Below are 19,277 nucleotides of genomic sequence, written 5' to 3'. Positions count from 1 at the left end.
GTTCAAGGAAAAGGACAGAACCATCTCGAAGAGGGTTTGATCACTTGTTTTGGGACACGACAAGACTCATGAAAGAACCAATATTTCTTTTAATAATTTTGATTCTTTAAACACAAAGAAAAAAGGATGCATGTATTATAGGTTTTGACTCAATTAATTTTAAACTCATTAAAAAAAGCGCATAGAAACATAGATTTATTGTTTATTTATTTATTTATTTGGGAATATCCTAGACTTATGAAAAGACTGAATAATCTTCAAATATAATTGAATCCTAAGGATGGGCCTCTTTCAATGTATTCAAATGAGGCCGAAAGTATGGCTCTATACCCGTATGGACATCCATTGATTGTTATATTAATGAATATGGTGTTTTACTGGAGAAAGCCACAAAAGAGATTAAAATCATTGCACTGAACTTGTGGAAGAGTCTTGAAGAATAATAAGATGAAGAGACCTCTCCCTTCTCCTTTTCCTATCGTTACACAATTCCTAAACCTCTCAAGGGTCGTCGAGGTTTTCTACAAAGACGGTGACATATTCACACATCCTGAGTTGACGCAAGATTATGTGATTTTTTGTTCCAGGACAAGATACCCATTTGATAGGAAACCTACGACTGTACTAGTGGTTCATGGGTTTTATTTATGTAGTGTCTAAAATAAATGGCTTTATTAGATCACATTAATCAAACTTGTATCGGCCTTAATTATTTGTTTTTCTTGCTAACTAATAAAAAATAAGAATATATTTTGTCTGATATACATGACTGTCCTTGGCACCTTGCTCACATGATCACATATATTTTGTGTGGTACAAATCCTAGATGAGTGGATCATATCCATTTAATCCATGTTGTATCTAAATTTGTTGTGTATAAATGATTGTCGTTTGCCCACATATATATATATATATATTTTGTGTGATATAAAATCCTAAATGAGTGAATGAGCCATTCAATCTGTTGTGTAGTTAAGTTTTTCTTAAATTAATACTTCACTTTGAACCAAGTGCTTCAAGCAGTGGTTTAGGTATGTAACTTAGTGGATAGAGCGTAAACTTGCATCTCCCATATTTGTAAAATCTATTAGATGTACACGTGCTTCACCATCCGTACGTAGACGCATCAAATGATGAAAACCGTAATTTCTATGGTATTTGATATTTTTCATGATAAAATGGAAAGGGTCATAAGAACCAATTGCTTATGACCATGCAGATACGAACCAATATTATGGTCATGATATTATTCTGTTTTTCTGCATTTTTTTTTAATTTTGCTTTCTTTTTGAAAATATTTTATATAAAATTATATGGAAAATTTATCAAATATGACTCAAAAACTTGACTCTGATTACAAAAGTATACCCAAACTTGAATCTAATGCAAAAATAACCCAAAATCCTTGTGAAAAAAATAATTTTTTATTTATTTTTCAATTGCAAAACTAACCTGAGACGACTTATATGGAAGTCGTCTAGGTATAACAAAATATTGATTTATTAACTTTTTACTAGACGAATTATGTGTAAGTCGTCCACGAAAAGTCAAAATTCTGACAAAATCGGTCAAATGTAAAACTAACCTGTTTACCCTAACTTACATGAAAGTCGTCTCGTTTTTTTTTAACAAACAAAGATTGACGACTTCCATGTAAGTCGTCTCAAAAAACACATTTTAATGTCAATTGCAAAACTAACATCTGTATTGACCAGTAGACTTCCATCTAAGTCGCCTACAGCCAGAAGACTTACCCGGAAGTCGTCTGGGCAAACATATCTGAAAAAAAAACTGATTTCATAGTTTCAACCAGTGAGATAAGTTGTTTAGCACACATAAGTCTTCTCCAAGCACTCAAAATCTCAAACAAAAGTGACTCACCAAGAATCGTAAGCTTCAATGGCTCTATGAACCATAAAAAAACTTTGAATCAAAATCTTGGTTTTTGTTTGATGAATATGGAGAGAAAGTGAAAGAAGAATTGTAAATCGATTTGAGGTGAATTAAGAGATTCAAATTGGATGTTCATGGTGGTTGGTGTATTGATGGCAATGCAATCTTGTAAATACTTGAAGATGATGAGGTTGAGAGAGTAAAAATGTCATTTCGAAAAAAAAAAAATTTAATGGCATTTTCGTGAATAATCTAAACTTATGGGGTGAATAGGGCAAATAAAATGTCCAAAAAAAACATAGCTTAGTTTTGTGGTTTACTTTGAGTTTTGAGTCAATTTTGCAAAAAACCCAAATTATATTCACTAATCAATAAAAATTGATGTTAAGATTATTAGTAGAATAATAGACTTAGTTGTCAATAAAAATTGATCAATTTATAATGATCAATATAAATTGATGTTAAGATTATTAGTAGATTATTAGTGTCCATTTAAAAAGATGGACATCTTTCAAAATTAGTTCCACTCTCTGTACATATCTGAGAATCTAAATTTTGAAAAAAATCACCGGCAAACTCTATTCAGAGGTTAGTGTTCAAATCTAATATATCAAGCTGTTATAGAATATAAGTGCTGACTCGAAATATAAATATGTTTGTCTAGTAGATATTCACCAGTTCCGTCTAAAAATCATCTTTAGAAAGAAAAAAAATTACTTATTTTATTAACCTACGCTTTTGAGATTTAGTTACCTAAGAGTACACCGATAAAAATATATATAATACTTTACCATTCTAGTATATGTAAACTACGTATAAACTAAGAAATTTTTTATTTATTAAATGATAAACCAGAAAACTTATAATAAATAGTTCAAATCTCTCATTCTTACAATTATAATAGCTAGATATGATATTAAAGAGAAACAAATATTATGCGAATTATCAAATCTCTCATTCTTCGAACAAACTCAAAAAGAGTTGATTGAAATCTTGTCATGATATTTCATTTAAAACTTTGTAGGAATAAAAATCAAAACTAAATTATTTAATCTGAATAAAATAATATATATAGTGCTTCCAGTATTAAAAATCACTTTGATTTAAAGAAGTGTATTTATGGGATTGTATGATCAAATAACATATTAGAAAATACTCATTTAAAAATAATTTATATACATTATAGTTAGCACATAAATCAAAACCAATATATTTTGTTAAATTACAACCATTTTTTTAGTAAATAAATCAAAATAATCATTTTATTTACTTTATATGGTATATAATTAAACTTTAGTCATATTGACATAGATATATATATATATATAGAATATTTTAATATAAATATTTATTTCACACTTCATACTCATATGATTTTATTAATATTTGTATATTTAATGTAATAAAAATTTAAACCGTTAGTCAGAAATTTTTAATGTGAGATTTTTCAATACAAATTTCAAATTAAAAGATTAAGATCACAATATTTTTTCATTGTAATTTTTAAATTAAAAATTTTATATATATATATATATGAATATCTATTAATGAGACTTCATATTCATACGATTTATGATCATTTGTATCTTTCTTGAATAAAAAAAGTTAAATCATTGATCACAAAATTTTCAATGTGAGACTTTACTATTTTTAGTAATTTATAGTCATTTTTAAGAAATACAAAATATAATATATAAGAAAAAAATCTAATTTTTTATTATATGAATGGTTAAATTCCGTAATAATATAAAATTAAACAAAAAAAAAGATACAAAAAATGTTATCAAATATATATTATTAATAATCATTAATTGTTATATATATGTTAATTATATTATGTAATTTTGTAGCTTTTATTTAAGGAAAGAAATCATATTTTTTGTACATAAATAATCAATTTGATAGTTAGTTTAATAAAAATTATAATATCTCATATATATGATTTGAAGAACATTTTTGAAAGCTGTAACATTGTTATCAATGCTGAGTTGTGAGCTCCACGAGCTTTCTCATCCTCTCTATTTAACAATCCACTATATTTTGACCCGCGCTTAGAAAGCGCAGTTTTATCTTTAAAATTAAATCTTTTTTTGGTATAAATTGCAATATAAGATATTGTACAGAAACTGAGCTGTATGGAACCAGAAAAAAAAACAAAAACAAAAACGAACCAAATTTCATAAATAACCGAGTGAAACCTATATATGTGAAACCAAAAAAAGGGAAACTGAACCAAGAATCAATGGATGCCCAAAAATTTTAAGTACAATTTATATACCTACAAATGTTAATCATATTTAATTTCTAAATAACCAAATATCACAAAAATACTATTTATAAACTTAATAACCAAAAATGATTTACCCAGATTTTTTAATTCGAAATAGTAATAAAAAATTATTTAATATTTTTATTTGAACAATCCGAATTAGTCAATATTTAAACCGAAAACCTAGAATTATTTGAATTTTTTTCTATAAATCTGAAATGACCCAAAAACAATGATCAACCCGGAACCAAATTAATTGGACACGTATTTCTTTGGATATCAGTTGGTTCCAAACTTTGCTATTCAAACCGAACGAAATAGTGATTATTGTTTTATATTTATCATATGTATATTAGTTGTGTCATAGCTGACGATGCATATTCATATAAAATGATGATTGTGATTTCTATAGGATGTTAGTTGAAACCGATGTATAAATTAGTATAATATGGGGCTATTCTAAATAATATAATTGATACATAAATCACGAGAAAAAAATCTTTCCAGTTAATAGAATTTATTAGCTAAGAAAATAATATATGAATGTGTAGTCGATTAACTCGTCTTATGGAGACGACAGCAAAATAAAAATAAATATGATTACTAAAAGTTGGAAGTTATTTATTGTCTTATCACATTTTTGATTTGTTCACGTACGTTTCCGGAATATTAGTAACTAACTTTGGTTGATCTATAGTAATAGGGTTTAGTTATTAATATTGGTTGCATATAATAAGTTAAGTTTAATCAACTTTTTTTATAGTAGATTTTTTAGGACTCCTTCTCTTTTAATAGTATAGATTATTTACTTGAAGATTTACAAAATATGCCACTGATCAATTGATACCGGACCGCCCACCTATCATTTATATTCACATATTCACAGGAGTTGCAGGTAAATCGATATACAATATGTTGACCGGTTTACTGTACATGAGTAATTAGAAACCTCTTTCTTCTATTTCATCACGTCTGTCCATTTCATATACTTGATTATATATATATATATATTCTTTATTCTCTGCCACAAAACATAATGAAGTTATTTTGAGGATGAAGAAGGATTAGTAGCCATTGCTACTAGTTATTTTAGACAGATCTTTGAATCATCGAATCCTGAGGATATTGAAGACGCACTTTCTCAGGTTCCTATGACGATCACTGGACCTATGAACAACAACCTTACTGCTCCGGTCTCTGAGTGGGAAATCAAACTAGCACTTTTTGCTATGCATCCAGAAAAGGCTCCAGGGCCAGATGGGATGACTGCGCTTTTCTATCAGAAATTCTGGGATATAGTAAAGAAGGATTTAACTCTTATGGTTAATAAATTCCTTTTTGAGGGAACGATGGCGAATGGACTAAATGATACAAACATATGTCTGATCCCGAAGACAACAAGGCCCAATGAGATGGCTCAGTTTAGGCCTATCAGCTTATGTAACGTCAGTTACAAGATAATCTCTAAGGTTTTATGCCAGAGATTAAAAAGAGTTCTACCAGGACTGGTATCAGAGACTCAGTCAGCTTTTGTTGCTGGGAGACAAATCTCAGATAATATAATGATTGCTCAGGAGATGTTCCACGCTCTTAGGACTAAACCGAGTGGACGCAGTAAAAGGATGGCTATTAAGACAGATATGAGCAAGGCATATGACAGGATGGAATGGTCCTTCATTGAAGCTGTAATGCGCAAAATGGGGTTCTCAGAGATATGGATCGCTTGGATAATGCTTTGTATTACGTCGGTGAGATATAAGGTCCTTATGAATGGAGAACCAAGAGGAAATATTGTTCCAGGTAGAGGTTTACGCCAAGGAGATCCTTTGTCTCCTTTCATTTTTATTCTATGCACGTAAGCGCTCGTTAGCCTTCTCAATCATGCAGAGAGCCAAGGGAAGATAACAGGGATGCGTGTCACACGCACGTGTCCGTCGGTATTCCACCTTCTCTTTGCTGATGATAGCCTTTTCTTCTGTAAGGCGGAGCCCCGTGAATGTGAAGAAGTAATGAAAGTAGTCAGGAAATATGGCAAAGCGTCTGGGCAATGTATAAATTTTGATAAATCATCCTTGCTCTTTGGCAAGCGGATTAATGCGATTACTAGACAAGAGCTTAAAGATGTGCTTGGAATACAAAATGAAGGAGGAATGGGAACTTACCTTGGTATTCCAGAAGACATAAGTGGGTCCAAGTGCAAACTCTTCGCATTTCTGAAAGACAAGTTAATGCACAGAGTGAATGGGTGGACAGGAAGATGGCTCTCAAAAGGTGGGAAGGAAGTGTTGATTAAATCTATTCTGCTCGCTCTACCGACATACGTTATGTCTACTTTTCTGCTCCCCTTGGAGATTTGTGAAAACCTTGCAAGTGCCATTGCACAGTTCTGGTGGAGTTCAAACCCTCCCAAAAGAGGTATACACTGGGCGAAGTGGGAAAAAGTTTGTTTACCAAGAGAGGAGGGTGGAATCGGTTTCCGTATGATTCATGAATTCAATCTAGCCCTATTGGCAAAACAACTATGGAGGCTACTTCAATTCCCTGATTCTCTGGTTGCACGGGTTTTGAAGGGAAGATACTATAGATTGAGTTCTCCACTAAGAGTGAATAATGTTACAAGGCCATCCTATGTGTGGACAAGCATTACTTCTGCAAAGAATTTGCTATTGATAGGGATCAGACAAAAGATACATTCATGATACGAAGTTAAGGTGTGGGAAGACCCGTGGATTCCAACGACCCCTGCGAGACCAGCTACCCCCATAGCGCCAGCTATGCACCCTAATATGAGAGTCAGCGATCTCATTGACCAGGTCTCGAAGGAGTGGGATGTTGGTTTATTGGAAAATTATGTCTCTCTTGAGGACATACCTCTCATAAGGAGTTTAGCCATAAGCTCAACTCATCGTCGAGATTCTTTCTGCTGGAACTACACAAGGAGTGGTCAATACACAGTTAAATCTGGATATTGGGTGGCACATAATGTATTAAAACCACCAGTGGAGAATGAAGTCGTAGAGCCAAGTATCACAAAGCTCCAAGCCTTTGCTTGGAAGGTAAAGGCGCCGAAGAAGATATGTCATCTTATATGGCAACTGTTAACGGGTCATATGGCTGTAACGAGGAACTTAACAAGACGTAATATGAGGTGTGACAATTACTGTCCAAGATGCGGAGAATTAGAGGAGACGGTGACTCATGCATTTTTTGAATGTCCGCCAGCTCTTCAAGTCTGGTCATTATCATCGACTCCAACAAGTCCAGATATATTTCCGGTATCAAGTGTCTACACAAATATGGATTATCTGTTCTGGAGAAAGAATAGTTTCATCGAGCTGGAAAATGACAGAGATCCTTATCCCTGGATATTATGGTATATTTGGAAGGCTAGGAATGACAAACTCTTCAGAGGTATAGATAGAGATCCCTTGGAGCTAGTTCGACATGCAGAGAGTGAATGTCGGGCCTGGTTTGATGCTAATGATGTGGTACGATCAGTGATACCACCTGTGGTACAAGATAATATTCATGAGGCACCCCAAGCCATAAGCTTGGTTAACATCTGCTTGTTAGATGGATCTTGGACACATCCTGCTCAATTTAGTGGATGCGGCTGGTTATGGGTGGACAGTGCTGGGAACTCTCAACTCATGGGAACAAAGAATTTCACTCGACTTGAATCAGCCTTGCATACGGAAGTAGAAGCACTACGGTGGGCGATGGAGAATATGCTACAACATTCGACATGTCAGAGCTTCGGGACAGACAGCAAGGAACTGATTGCAATGATTAAGGACCCACAGGCGTGGCCAAGCTTTGCGACAGAATTGGAAAGGATAGAGACGTTACAGATATGCTTCTCGGACTTCAACATCATTCATGTTCCACGGGCGCGCAATCAGACTTCAGATTTTTTAGCTAAGACTGCAAGATCCTTCCATAGGGAGTTATTTTTATTGGTTGTTCTATTCTGGTTTGGTTACCCAGACCACCTCAAGTTTGAGTAATAGAATGGCCTTTTGACGTAAAAAAAAAAAAAAACATAATGAAGTTATTTATAAATGAGACAATATATATATGACAATGGCTGCTGTTACAATAATTCTAAACAAGCACACATACAAGTAAATACACGAAGCACACGTACAAATCATATGTTTGATTACATTCTTTTATCTCGGCCACAAAACATTGGGTGATTGGTTATGACGTAGGAAGTGACTTTAGCTTTAATTTTTATCTACAATCTTAAATACAACCAATCATGCTTTATCTTAGTTTTTTAAAACATAACCAAAAAACTAAAGTTACAGCAAAAACATACAAAAAATGGTTATAAAAATCTTATTTTCTAAAGCCATATCTTTTTAGCTGTATAAAATTTTGAAGCTACATCTTTTAAAGCTAAATCAAAAAATTCTACAGACTAAATTCTAAAATAAATTTTCTACAGTTACAGCACAACCAATCACTCTCATAAGCTTTACCACTCATTTATTTAAATGATAGAATATAGATGGTAATGACATACTGTTACAAATTTCAACTCACAATACTCAACAAGCACATATAAACATAGACAATGCTACATGGTCAACTCTGCATAAGCTTGAGGTTGTATCACTGGTTCAATATATTTAATTGGTCGACGGAGATTACATTAATTGAATCCTAAATCAATTTTGGTTTGGTTTACAATTTGGTTTGAATGACTATGTTTGTGATTAATCTAACTAAACATTACAACCGTAATAACAATAAATTTAATTTCCTCATTCCCCTAACTGTTTAATGCGATTATTATTACGAATTTTATATCGGATATAGCAAACATGCTCGATAAGCCATATAAATTACTTGCAATTCACGATTTTTAATGTATGTTTAATTAGTTAAATACTTTTGGAAAGTTTCAAATGTATACTAACTCAAATTAAGTAGTGTACCTAAATGTTTTGGAAAGAACTTAATACACAGTTAGTTATGATTTTGTTTCAAATATATAGGAGATTAAAATTATATGTTTGACTTTCTATATGGCTCTATTGAATTAAATTTTAGTTTCTACGGTTATTCATTCGTGACCATCAGAAGTAAGAATATATAGAACTAAATGTACCAATATATGGTATTTCCTAGGCATGGACACAGATCGGATATTCGGATTTTTGAAGGTATTTGTGATTTGTTTCGTATGTTACGGATATCTGCTTCGGAAAAATATGGATATCCAGAAAATAAATAGATATTTGTGGATATTTACGAATACTTACGGATATCTCATTCGTTTAGATTAATACAAATAATCTTAAAAATTCGATACAAATTTTTTTACTAAAATATTTTTTTTGCATGATATATAAAATAAAAATTAAAAGAAGTAGTGAATCTACATATTTTGTAAAATTTTTAAACTTATTTAACAATTATAATAACATAAAACTTAAGAAAAAGTTATAATTGTCATAATTGTTTTCTTTTCTTTTTATATAATACTTTTATATAGTTAATAATGTGAATATAATTTTTCAAATCATATTTTAGAATAATAATTATATAATTTTATACATTTCAAATTTTAAATATAATTAAGCGATACATGTATTTATATATTGCAGGATCGGAGCGGATATCCGCTTTCTAAAATTTTAATATTTGTGATTTGCTTCGACTTTAACGGATATTGATTTTTAGTATTTGCTTTGCTTGGAACGTTTACAGATATCCAGAATTTTTGGATCGAATCGAAACAAATAGCAAATCGAATCAAATTTAATGGATAAAATACACAATGCTAGTATTTCCTTATGTAAAGCCACCGTAAACTAAAGCTATATAACAAATAAAATGTTTATTTACATATACGGCCAACTTTGTAAAATGTAGGCCTGATAAATTTATTTACATTCCAGTACTTAATATTTTGTTGGACACGAAAAGTTAACCCATCTTTATCATAATAATTTATTTCAAGGCTATTAAAATTTGATATCATCTCCTATATATTAATTGAGAAACATTACAACTTTTTTTGTTAGCCATGTGTCGTCACTAGATGATTTTTAGAATCATTAGAAAAAATGGTTGATCAATCTAATTATATAATAAACTTTTTATTAAACTAACCATCAATTTATTATTAATATTCTTTATTATTTTCTTAAAAAAAATTACGAAATTTCCTAATGTAGCTAAAGTATATATGGTAAATAATAAATATTTGATAAATATTAGTGTATCTTCTTTATATGTTATATTTTGAATTTCTTAAAACAACTATAAATTATTAAAGCTATTAAAAGTCTCACATTCAATTTTTTGATCCTCTTTGGTATGAAAAAATACAAATGATTACAAAACATGAAAAAATACAAATGATTACAGAACTATATAAGTAAAAAGTCTAATTTAATTAATTTTTTTTTTAAACAGGGATGTTCCGCAGCCCGTAGCCACTCTCAAGGAACTGTCCGCAACCCATAGTCACCCCTGGCCCGGAGCCAGCCTGCGCTAATACCTTTAAGTGGCGTAAAGCACTCCGTGGCCACATAGGGTTTAGGGGCGAGTCGAACCCAGGGACGCGCAGCCAAGCGGATTTAATTAATTATTAATACTAAAAGATATATATATATATATATATATATATATATGTATATCATTTTAATTTTTTTTTAAAACATAGTTTCAAAAAGAATTTCTAAATTTCAAGAAGAAAAATTTGAAATTATTTTTAAAAAACTTTGAATTTGAAAAAGTATAATTTGAAAACATAAAATATAATTTTTTAAAAAATTTGTAATATTTTATTTAAATCATTATTAATTATATATATGGAATAAGAATATAATTGTCTTTTGTCTCTTAATGAAGAAAATATTTTTTAAAACATAAAAATTCACCAAATTGTTTTGATAAATAATTTGAAGAAACATTGACAATTTAATGTTTTTAAAATTATAAATTCCTGAACTATTAATCCCATAATGAAAATTTTGTTATCAGTAATTTAAATTTTTTTCTATAAAAGATACAAATGATCAGAAAACCGTATTAATATTAAAAATATATTATATATGTTAATATCATGTAAATTTAAATATATATCCTATCAAATAGAAAAAAAATATTGTTTGGATTAATGAAATTGATTTATATGTTCGCACCAATTTAGTTATATATGTAATATTACTGATTTTTAATTTAATATATAATTATTATTTCATAATATGGAAAAACATATAATACATAAAATAATTTTTATATATTTTTCTAAAGATTCTAAAAATCACCATAAGAATGACACGTGGGTACGAAAACATGTTGTAATGCTTCAAAATTAATATATAGGAGATATATCCACATTTTGACACAAATCTCAGCAATCAATTTACTTATTTATGTCACCAAACTTGTTCTGTGTACCTTGTGGGCCAATAGTCTTAGTACCTTGGGTGTCTCTTTGCCGATGTCACGGGTTTCTGAGCCCATTGTTTGTGTTTGATAAAAGTGAGATTTCGAACAAGAGATACTCCATATGGGTACGTTATTCTCAATTATCAACTCAAAACACACTTCAAGTGTTTCCAAAAAGGACCTGTACATTTTTTGAATTTCACTTATCTAATATCGTTCACTTTTGTTTTAATGGATTTATTTTCTTGAACCTGGATTTTATAAATTCTGTACACTCACATGTATATATATATATGTATATATTAAACTGTTTTACAATATTACATATATGTTTTTCTTAACGATTTGAATATGACTTGCAAATAGTTTGAGACAACTAATCAAGATCATTCATCTATTTAGATAATTTTTGAAAAAGGGCGAAATAAATGACATATAGAATAAACCTAAAGATTTCTCTATCATGGTTTTCAGTTTCTTAGAACTGGATAGAGTTTGAAATAAACGTTAGAAAAACCAAGCGAAGATAACATGGTTATAACAGGAAAACTTATGGTAAATCACTTAGATTTGAATCTTGGTAGGAACTAAGTTATATATCATTTGCTTAACTAGATGAAATGAAATGAACCAACGAGTTGTTGGTGTAGTAGTAAAGGAGACACTCCGCTACTCAGATTCAATTTTTATTGGAAACAATTATTTATACTGTTTGGGTTTCTAGGAAATAGATGAAACCACATTTTTCTTACAAAAAAAAGATGAAATGAAACATTGTTTACGCTTCATTTTTTTTTTTTTAAACTGAGGTTTGGATTACTTTTCGGCGTCAGCCTCCTGAAGAATTATTTGGACCTCTGTCCAGACACCTACAGTTACAAAAGAAATATATAACACTTGATATATTACATATGCTTATTTTATTATAATTTTTCTTTTTATTTTTCTTTTTATTTATTTTAATTCTTTTTTTATGCAGAAATGAGAAATCCATCGCCTATAAAAGCATTCCTCAAGATCACGGGCTCTTCTCAACTTCTCTTGTAAACCCAATCATATAATTTTCACGTTCTTTTGAAAATGCATTCCTCTTATTCTTTTTCTACTTCGTCCACGTTGACAATCTTAAACATATTGGCATGTCTTGTGCTTAGTGCGTCTCTGTCCGATGCTCAACTTACCCCTACCTTCTACGACACTTCATGTCCTAACGTCACTAATATCGTACGAGACACCATTGTCGACGAGCTAAGATCGGACCCTCGTATCGCCGCGAGCATCCTTCGTCTTCACTTCCACGACTGTTTTGTCAATGTAAGATCTTATTCTTCATCTTTCGATATATTGCCTTGCTAATAATTTATGTGCTCCATCACTTATCTATATATAAATAAATATATTTGCTTCTCTCCTGTGATGCCACGTCATCAAGTCGTGCGTTATGGGAATGACACGTGTCTCATTTTATATTTGGGGCCAAAATAAATGAATGCAGTCAGGTGTAATTGAACCCAGCACCTCTAGTACTTGTAATTTCTCTTAGAACCACTAGGCTAAAGTCACTTTTTATAAATATGTGGCCGCGAAAATACTTATTATTGTGTCGGCTGGAAGCTCATGCTTCTTCTGCTTGTGGCCAGAACCGACACTGAACTGATGTCAAGATGAAGATCGTGAAGTTAAAAACTTTGCTCCAAACAGTTTTGCAATGTTTCCAACATTTATAACTTGATGCATATAATATATATCAAAATACATTTGTTGTACGCGCTTTTATTAGTTTTGCTTTTAAAAGAAGGTATTTACAGTTATAAATGTTTTGTGCTAGTGAAGTAATGGTTGAAAAACCTCTATACATATGTCATTTTAAAATAACACCCAACTTCTATATATAGTCAATACATATGTCCATGTTATATTCTAGACTAAATATTTTCTCTTTTAAAAATATAGAAAACAGTTTTTCTTTAGTGTACAAGCAAATGTTGTAAAACAAGTATGCATTATACAAAATAATATATATTTAAAATCCATACGCAAAAACATAAAAGTTGTTATAGGCCTCTTTCTAACACATGCACACTCCACTATGAATAAGAATTAAAAAAAAAAACAGTATTGTCACAAACTTTATCACAAATTCACATTTGTACATCTATAATTATGAGTTGGACAATTAGTTAATATGATACAATATAAAAGCAAGATAATCGAAAAACAACTATACCACCGCATACTAATAAGTAACACATAACAGATAACCAAATTCTTGAATCTTAAAACAAATTTCAACTCGAGCATTTAGTGAATATCAAATTAACTAATATCCCGCCCGCAGGACGGACCGATCCTAGTATTTTAGTAAATCAGTGTAAAACCTAAAAGAACGATAACAAGTACTCCATCTGTTGTTCTTGAAAGTAGGACTTTCTAGATTTATTTTTTGTTCCAAAATGATAGATTTTCTAAAATTGTAAGGTACTTTTAGTAGTTAATGTTGAAAAATTGTATACTTTTAAAAAATATTAATTGAAAATATTTGAATTGGTTGAATACTATTGGTTGATATATATTAGAAAATGTATAGTAAAATAAATAATAAATTCAATTGTAAAAAATTAATTATTTCCTTAATATGCGTGAATACTCTAGAAAATCATTTTTTTGGGAACAGAGAAAATATAATATTTCAACGTAACACTCAAAATATTGACTCGAGTGTCAATACGCTCTCTGTTTCAAATTAAATATCATTGTCACTGTTTTTATGTTACAAAGTAGTATATACTGGATTTTCAGTGTAAAATCAGTTTATGTACAAATTTGTATAATTCCTAAGTTCAAGTCACTCGGCTTACATGTATGTTCTAAACAAGACAATCAATACAAAATTTTCACATGATTAGGAATTATATATTTGTTTTTCCTTGGTAAACTTCTCTTCTGACTTTGGGTACACACCTAGTTTATTTCATTAATTAAATTACTAAGCTGGCAAGTCCATTAAATTCTAAGCTCTAAACCATAATCAATAAACCCTGAATCCAAATTTTAATATATATTGTATAATTAATGTTTTCTATTTAAAAAACAATAATTTTTAAAAAATCAGATATATATATATATATATAATTAACCATGTAGCTCTTAATAATGATAAAGTTATCTTTTAATAAATGTTATTTTAAAATCTTTTTCTCTTATATGCAATTTATCACAAAAAAAATTTAGTGCTATTTAAAAGTATATATATATATATATATATATTAATATTAATTTCCATATGTATATCGTCAACCCGTAAAAGCATCCCCTATATATTATTTGAGAAGCATTGCAACATTTTTTTGTAGCCACGTGTCATCACTAGAATGATTCTTAGAATCCTTAGAAAAATATGTTGGTCCATCTAAATATATAATAAGCTTTTTATTAAACCACAATAAATACATTATTAATGTGTTTCACTATTTCCTTAAATAAGATTACGGAATTGCCTAATGTGGCTAAAGTATATATGACAACTAATGAGTTTGAATAATAAAGATTTGATAAAAATAAGTGTGTATTATAATTATATTTGCTTAATTTTAAGCTATTAAAATCAATTAAACACTCATAGTAACCATATAATAAAAATTTTAAAAAATTAGTTATATATTATTTTTTGAACTTTTAAAAACGAGTTTAAATTACTAAGACTGTTAAAAGTTTCATATTCAAATTTTGTGATCTATGATTTAAAATTTTTGTTATGACATGATACAAATAATGAAAAATAATATAAGTTGAAAGTCTCTTTTAATAAGTATCAAAAATAAAAGATATATAAATATATGTATCATTTTAAATTAAACTATATGCCATATAAAAATACATAAATATCTTAATTTTGAAATTTACTTTGAACATTTTTTGATAAAAAATTTGAAAAAATATTGACAATTTAATTTTTTTAAATATTATAAATTACTTAAACCATTAATTCCACAGCGAAAATTTCGTTATCACTAATTTAGACTTTTTGCTATAACAGATACAAATGATAAAAAACAAATATGAGCAAAAAACATCATCTAATAAATATTAATATTAAAATATACCATATATGCTACTATCATTTAAATTTAATTATACATCATATCAAATAGAAAAAATATTTTTTCGATTTATAAAATTTATTTATATGTTCGCACCAATTTAATTATATAAGTAGTAGATAATAATTTTTTTATTCAATATATTTATTATTTCATAATATGTTATAAACATATAATATATAAAATAATATATATATATATATAATGTTTATTCCGTGCAAGGCGCGAGTCTTAACCTAGTTAGTTAATATAATAGTAACATTTTGAATTATCTAATCGATATTTTGTATACATGGACTAATAACATTATATGGATGTTAAAACATGGTTTAAAAAATGTTTAGATGTATGTTATAAACTATAAATGGACTAAAAATTGTCGAATAATTTTGAAAACATGAAAGGGATGTGACGCATCGATCTTGTTAGACAACTCGACATCATTCCGAACAGAGAAAGATGCAGGTGGAGAAACTAAATCGGCGAGGGGATTTCCTGTGATTGATACAATGAAAGCCGCAGTGGAGAGCGCTTGCCCGAGTACCGTCTCATGCGCAGATATGCTCACCATCGCTGCTCAACAATCTGTCACGTTGGTAATGTTCCATTGATCCGTTTTCTACGATTCATTACAAATATTGTTTTCAATCTTAATATTATAATACATATCAAAATCGACACTTTACTTTACAACACGACTACACGAGAACTTAACTTACCTAAGTTTAAATAAATAAATATGGTTGAGAAAGTCACATGATCTATATAATTACTCATTATTGATTAGTATAAACTTTTCAATGTATTCATAACTAATCGAGAAATATTCAATACGCGTGCTCCCATGAAGAAAATTTTAAATGTTAGTATAAGATCAGTGACAAATTTAAATCTCAGCACAAGAATATACTTGGTTGGATATATATAAGACAACTTTTTAATATAACTGATTACAGTAAAAGAACACATCTTCAAGAACTGGAGTTTAAAAACTTCACCTTAACTATAATCAAGGATTTAGTTACATGTTTGTCTTTTTATATTTACACATCGAAACTTTCAAATAATAAAAACAATCTCTTTAACATCAGCCAAAAAATATCTAAAAATAATTATTCTCAATATATAGGCAGGAGGTCCGTCTTGGAGGGTTCCTTTGGGGAGAAGAGACAGTTTACAAGCATTTTTTGATCTAGCTAATGTAAGTCTTCCACCTCCATTCCTCACACTTCCACAACTCAAAGCCATGTTTATAAATGTTGGCCTCGACCGTCCTTCTGATCTCGTTGCTCTCTCCGGTAATTGACTAAAACTTATTCAATACCTTTTGTTATAGTTGTAATTAGCGAGTTTATTATTGATCATGTGGTCATTCTTTTGTTAGGGGGTCACACATTTGGTAAAAATCAATGCCTGTTCATTATGGATAGACTATACAATTTCAACAAAACCGGTTTACCTGATCCTACCTTCAACACTACTTACCTCCAAACCGTTCGTGGACTATGTCCCCTTAATGGTAACCTAAGGGCCTTGGTAGATTTGGATCTGCGTACCCCAACAGTTTTTGACAACAAATACTATGTGAATCTCAAAGAACAGAAAGGTCTTGTCCAGACCGACCAAGAGTTGTTCTCTAGCTCCAACGCCACTGACACAATCCCCTTGGTGAAAGCATATGCTGACGACACACAAACATTCTTCAATGCGTTTGTGGAGGCGATGAAAAGGATGGGAAACATTAAACCTCTTACGGGCACTGAAGGAGAGATCAGGTTGAATTGTAGGGTGGTGAATTCCAATTCTAGACTCCATGATGCGGTTGAAATCGTTGATTTCGTTAGTATGTGAGAATAATGACTCAGTATGTGGCTGCCAAATATGTGTTACAATAAATAAAGCGGTCTCAAGATGTTACTTGGAACATTGTACTATAGATCAGAGTGTTGTCTTGAGCTTTATTCGAAGATCTCTTAAGTGATTTTTTTCGAATTTGATTCTTTCTTGATATTTATTTTCAACAAAAACAGTATGCTATTTGAAAAATATGACATGACATATTTTCTTTAACTTTTTTTTTTTTACTTTGGCAAGATTTTTGAAATCTAGTAATGATTAACAACTTTTATATTACTATTAAGAGTATATTATAACATAATTAGGACATGCAAAAAATTTTTTTATAAAAATTATATTTTTTTTGCAAATGTTTTGAAATATAGTAATGACTAATAACTCTCATATCACCATGAAAATAAATTGTATATCACACTAGTAATAGTATAGTTACAATTATAAAGTTTCTACATAACCTTATATATCATGTTTATATATATATATAGCAACTTAATTAGAAGTGTGCCTTACCAAGTAATAAATCAAAAAAATACTCATCAAATCAAAATTGTCTTGATAGATAAATAATTCAAATTTATTCAAATCTATTAATCTGTGTAAATAATTTAATAATTTAATAATTAAGTTTTAATTTTTAATTTTATAAAATATATTACTTGAAGTATGAAAATTCATTACATTAGTTTAATTAATAAACTATTTTTATCAGTTTAACTAATTTTAACTAAACAAATAAAAATCTAATTTATTATAATAATGTTTTCAAACATAGACATATTTCTAATATTTTTTTTATATACATAATTTTTTTTATTCTTAGAACATGTAAATTTAATTTTATTGAAATGAAAATAAATGTAAATAAAATAAAATCAAAATAATTAAAATAAATCATAAAATGCATATAATGACAATTAAATAAATAAATTTAAAATATCAAAAGTAACGATAAAAAAATTAAAACTAATTTTTAATTTAAGAATTAAATTAATTTTTTTTTGAAAAATTATATATACATATGGCACATGAAAGCTCCTAGTAACAAATGATTAAGGAAGTTAAAACTAAATAACTTATATTTTTAAATTTACATTTGAAATAATTTATTTTAAATAAAAGTGTTCAAAGAGCATATGGAAGCAATAGGCAATAAGATCACAACTAGGTATTATTTTTAGTTTTGTTATGGTTGGTATTTTTAACCAGTCGATAGTACTGACGCACACGATGACTGGAATATTGATAAGTTTATTGAATATGAAAGCAATAGGCAATACGGTACGTAATGTCATCACAAAAGCGGCCTAGTAGAGAAGACGTCATAAGCACATCAAGTATTCAAGTTTACATTCATCCACCATTCCTAACAGACATTGTTACTTTTGTTATGTAACTTATCGAAGAAACTCCAATTTTCTTTGTACTCCTTGAACGTGGCCAGAATGTCTTCATTTAACCATTTTTCTTCTTGAAGATAGGCTTTGACGTCACCATCATCTAATCATTAACATGAAACCAACAAAATATCGTTATATGTTTTCAGTATATAATGTGTATATAATATTTATAAAAATATAATTTGTAATGTGTACACATTACTGGTTACAAAAAGATATAATTTATAATACATAGAACATCTCATCATTTGACACTAAATTATAATTTTTTCATATTTAAACATAAAGTTAAACTTGAAAATGTAGATACAATGCAATAATTTTATATTATTATCGTCGAATTTAATA

General features: G+C 29.2%; 1 protein-coding gene across 2 annotated transcripts; it reads left to right on the top strand.

Annotated features, from left to right (window-relative positions):
- Positions 1 to 11,502: 11,502 nt before the first annotated feature.
- LOC103873087 (peroxidase 34-like) lies at positions 11,503 to 19,125 on the top strand. 2 transcript variants are annotated; one of them, XM_009151515.3, is made up of 4 exons: positions 11,559 to 12,889; positions 16,080 to 16,271; positions 16,805 to 16,973; positions 17,060 to 17,745. In XM_009151515.3, exons 1-4 carry the CDS (start codon positions 12,656 to 12,658, stop codon positions 17,524 to 17,526), a joined length of 1,062 nt encoding a protein of 353 aa, XP_009149763.1. In that variant the 5' UTR covers positions 11,559 to 12,655; the 3' UTR covers positions 17,527 to 17,745. The 2 variants fall into 2 exon arrangements, with proteins under 2 accessions (XP_009149764.1, XP_009149763.1); XM_009151516.3 differs by lacking the exon at positions 16,080 to 16,271 and having other exon boundaries at positions 11,503 to 12,889; positions 17,060 to 19,125.
- Positions 19,126 to 19,277: the final 152 nt, after the last annotated feature.

Source organism: Brassica rapa, chromosome A06 (assembly GCF_000309985.2).
Source record: "Brassica rapa cultivar Chiifu-401-42 chromosome A06, CAAS_Brap_v3.01, whole genome shotgun sequence".
Classification (NCBI taxonomy): Eukaryota; Viridiplantae; Streptophyta; class Magnoliopsida; order Brassicales; family Brassicaceae; genus Brassica; species Brassica rapa.
This window is presented reverse-complemented; position numbering and strand designations above follow the sequence as displayed.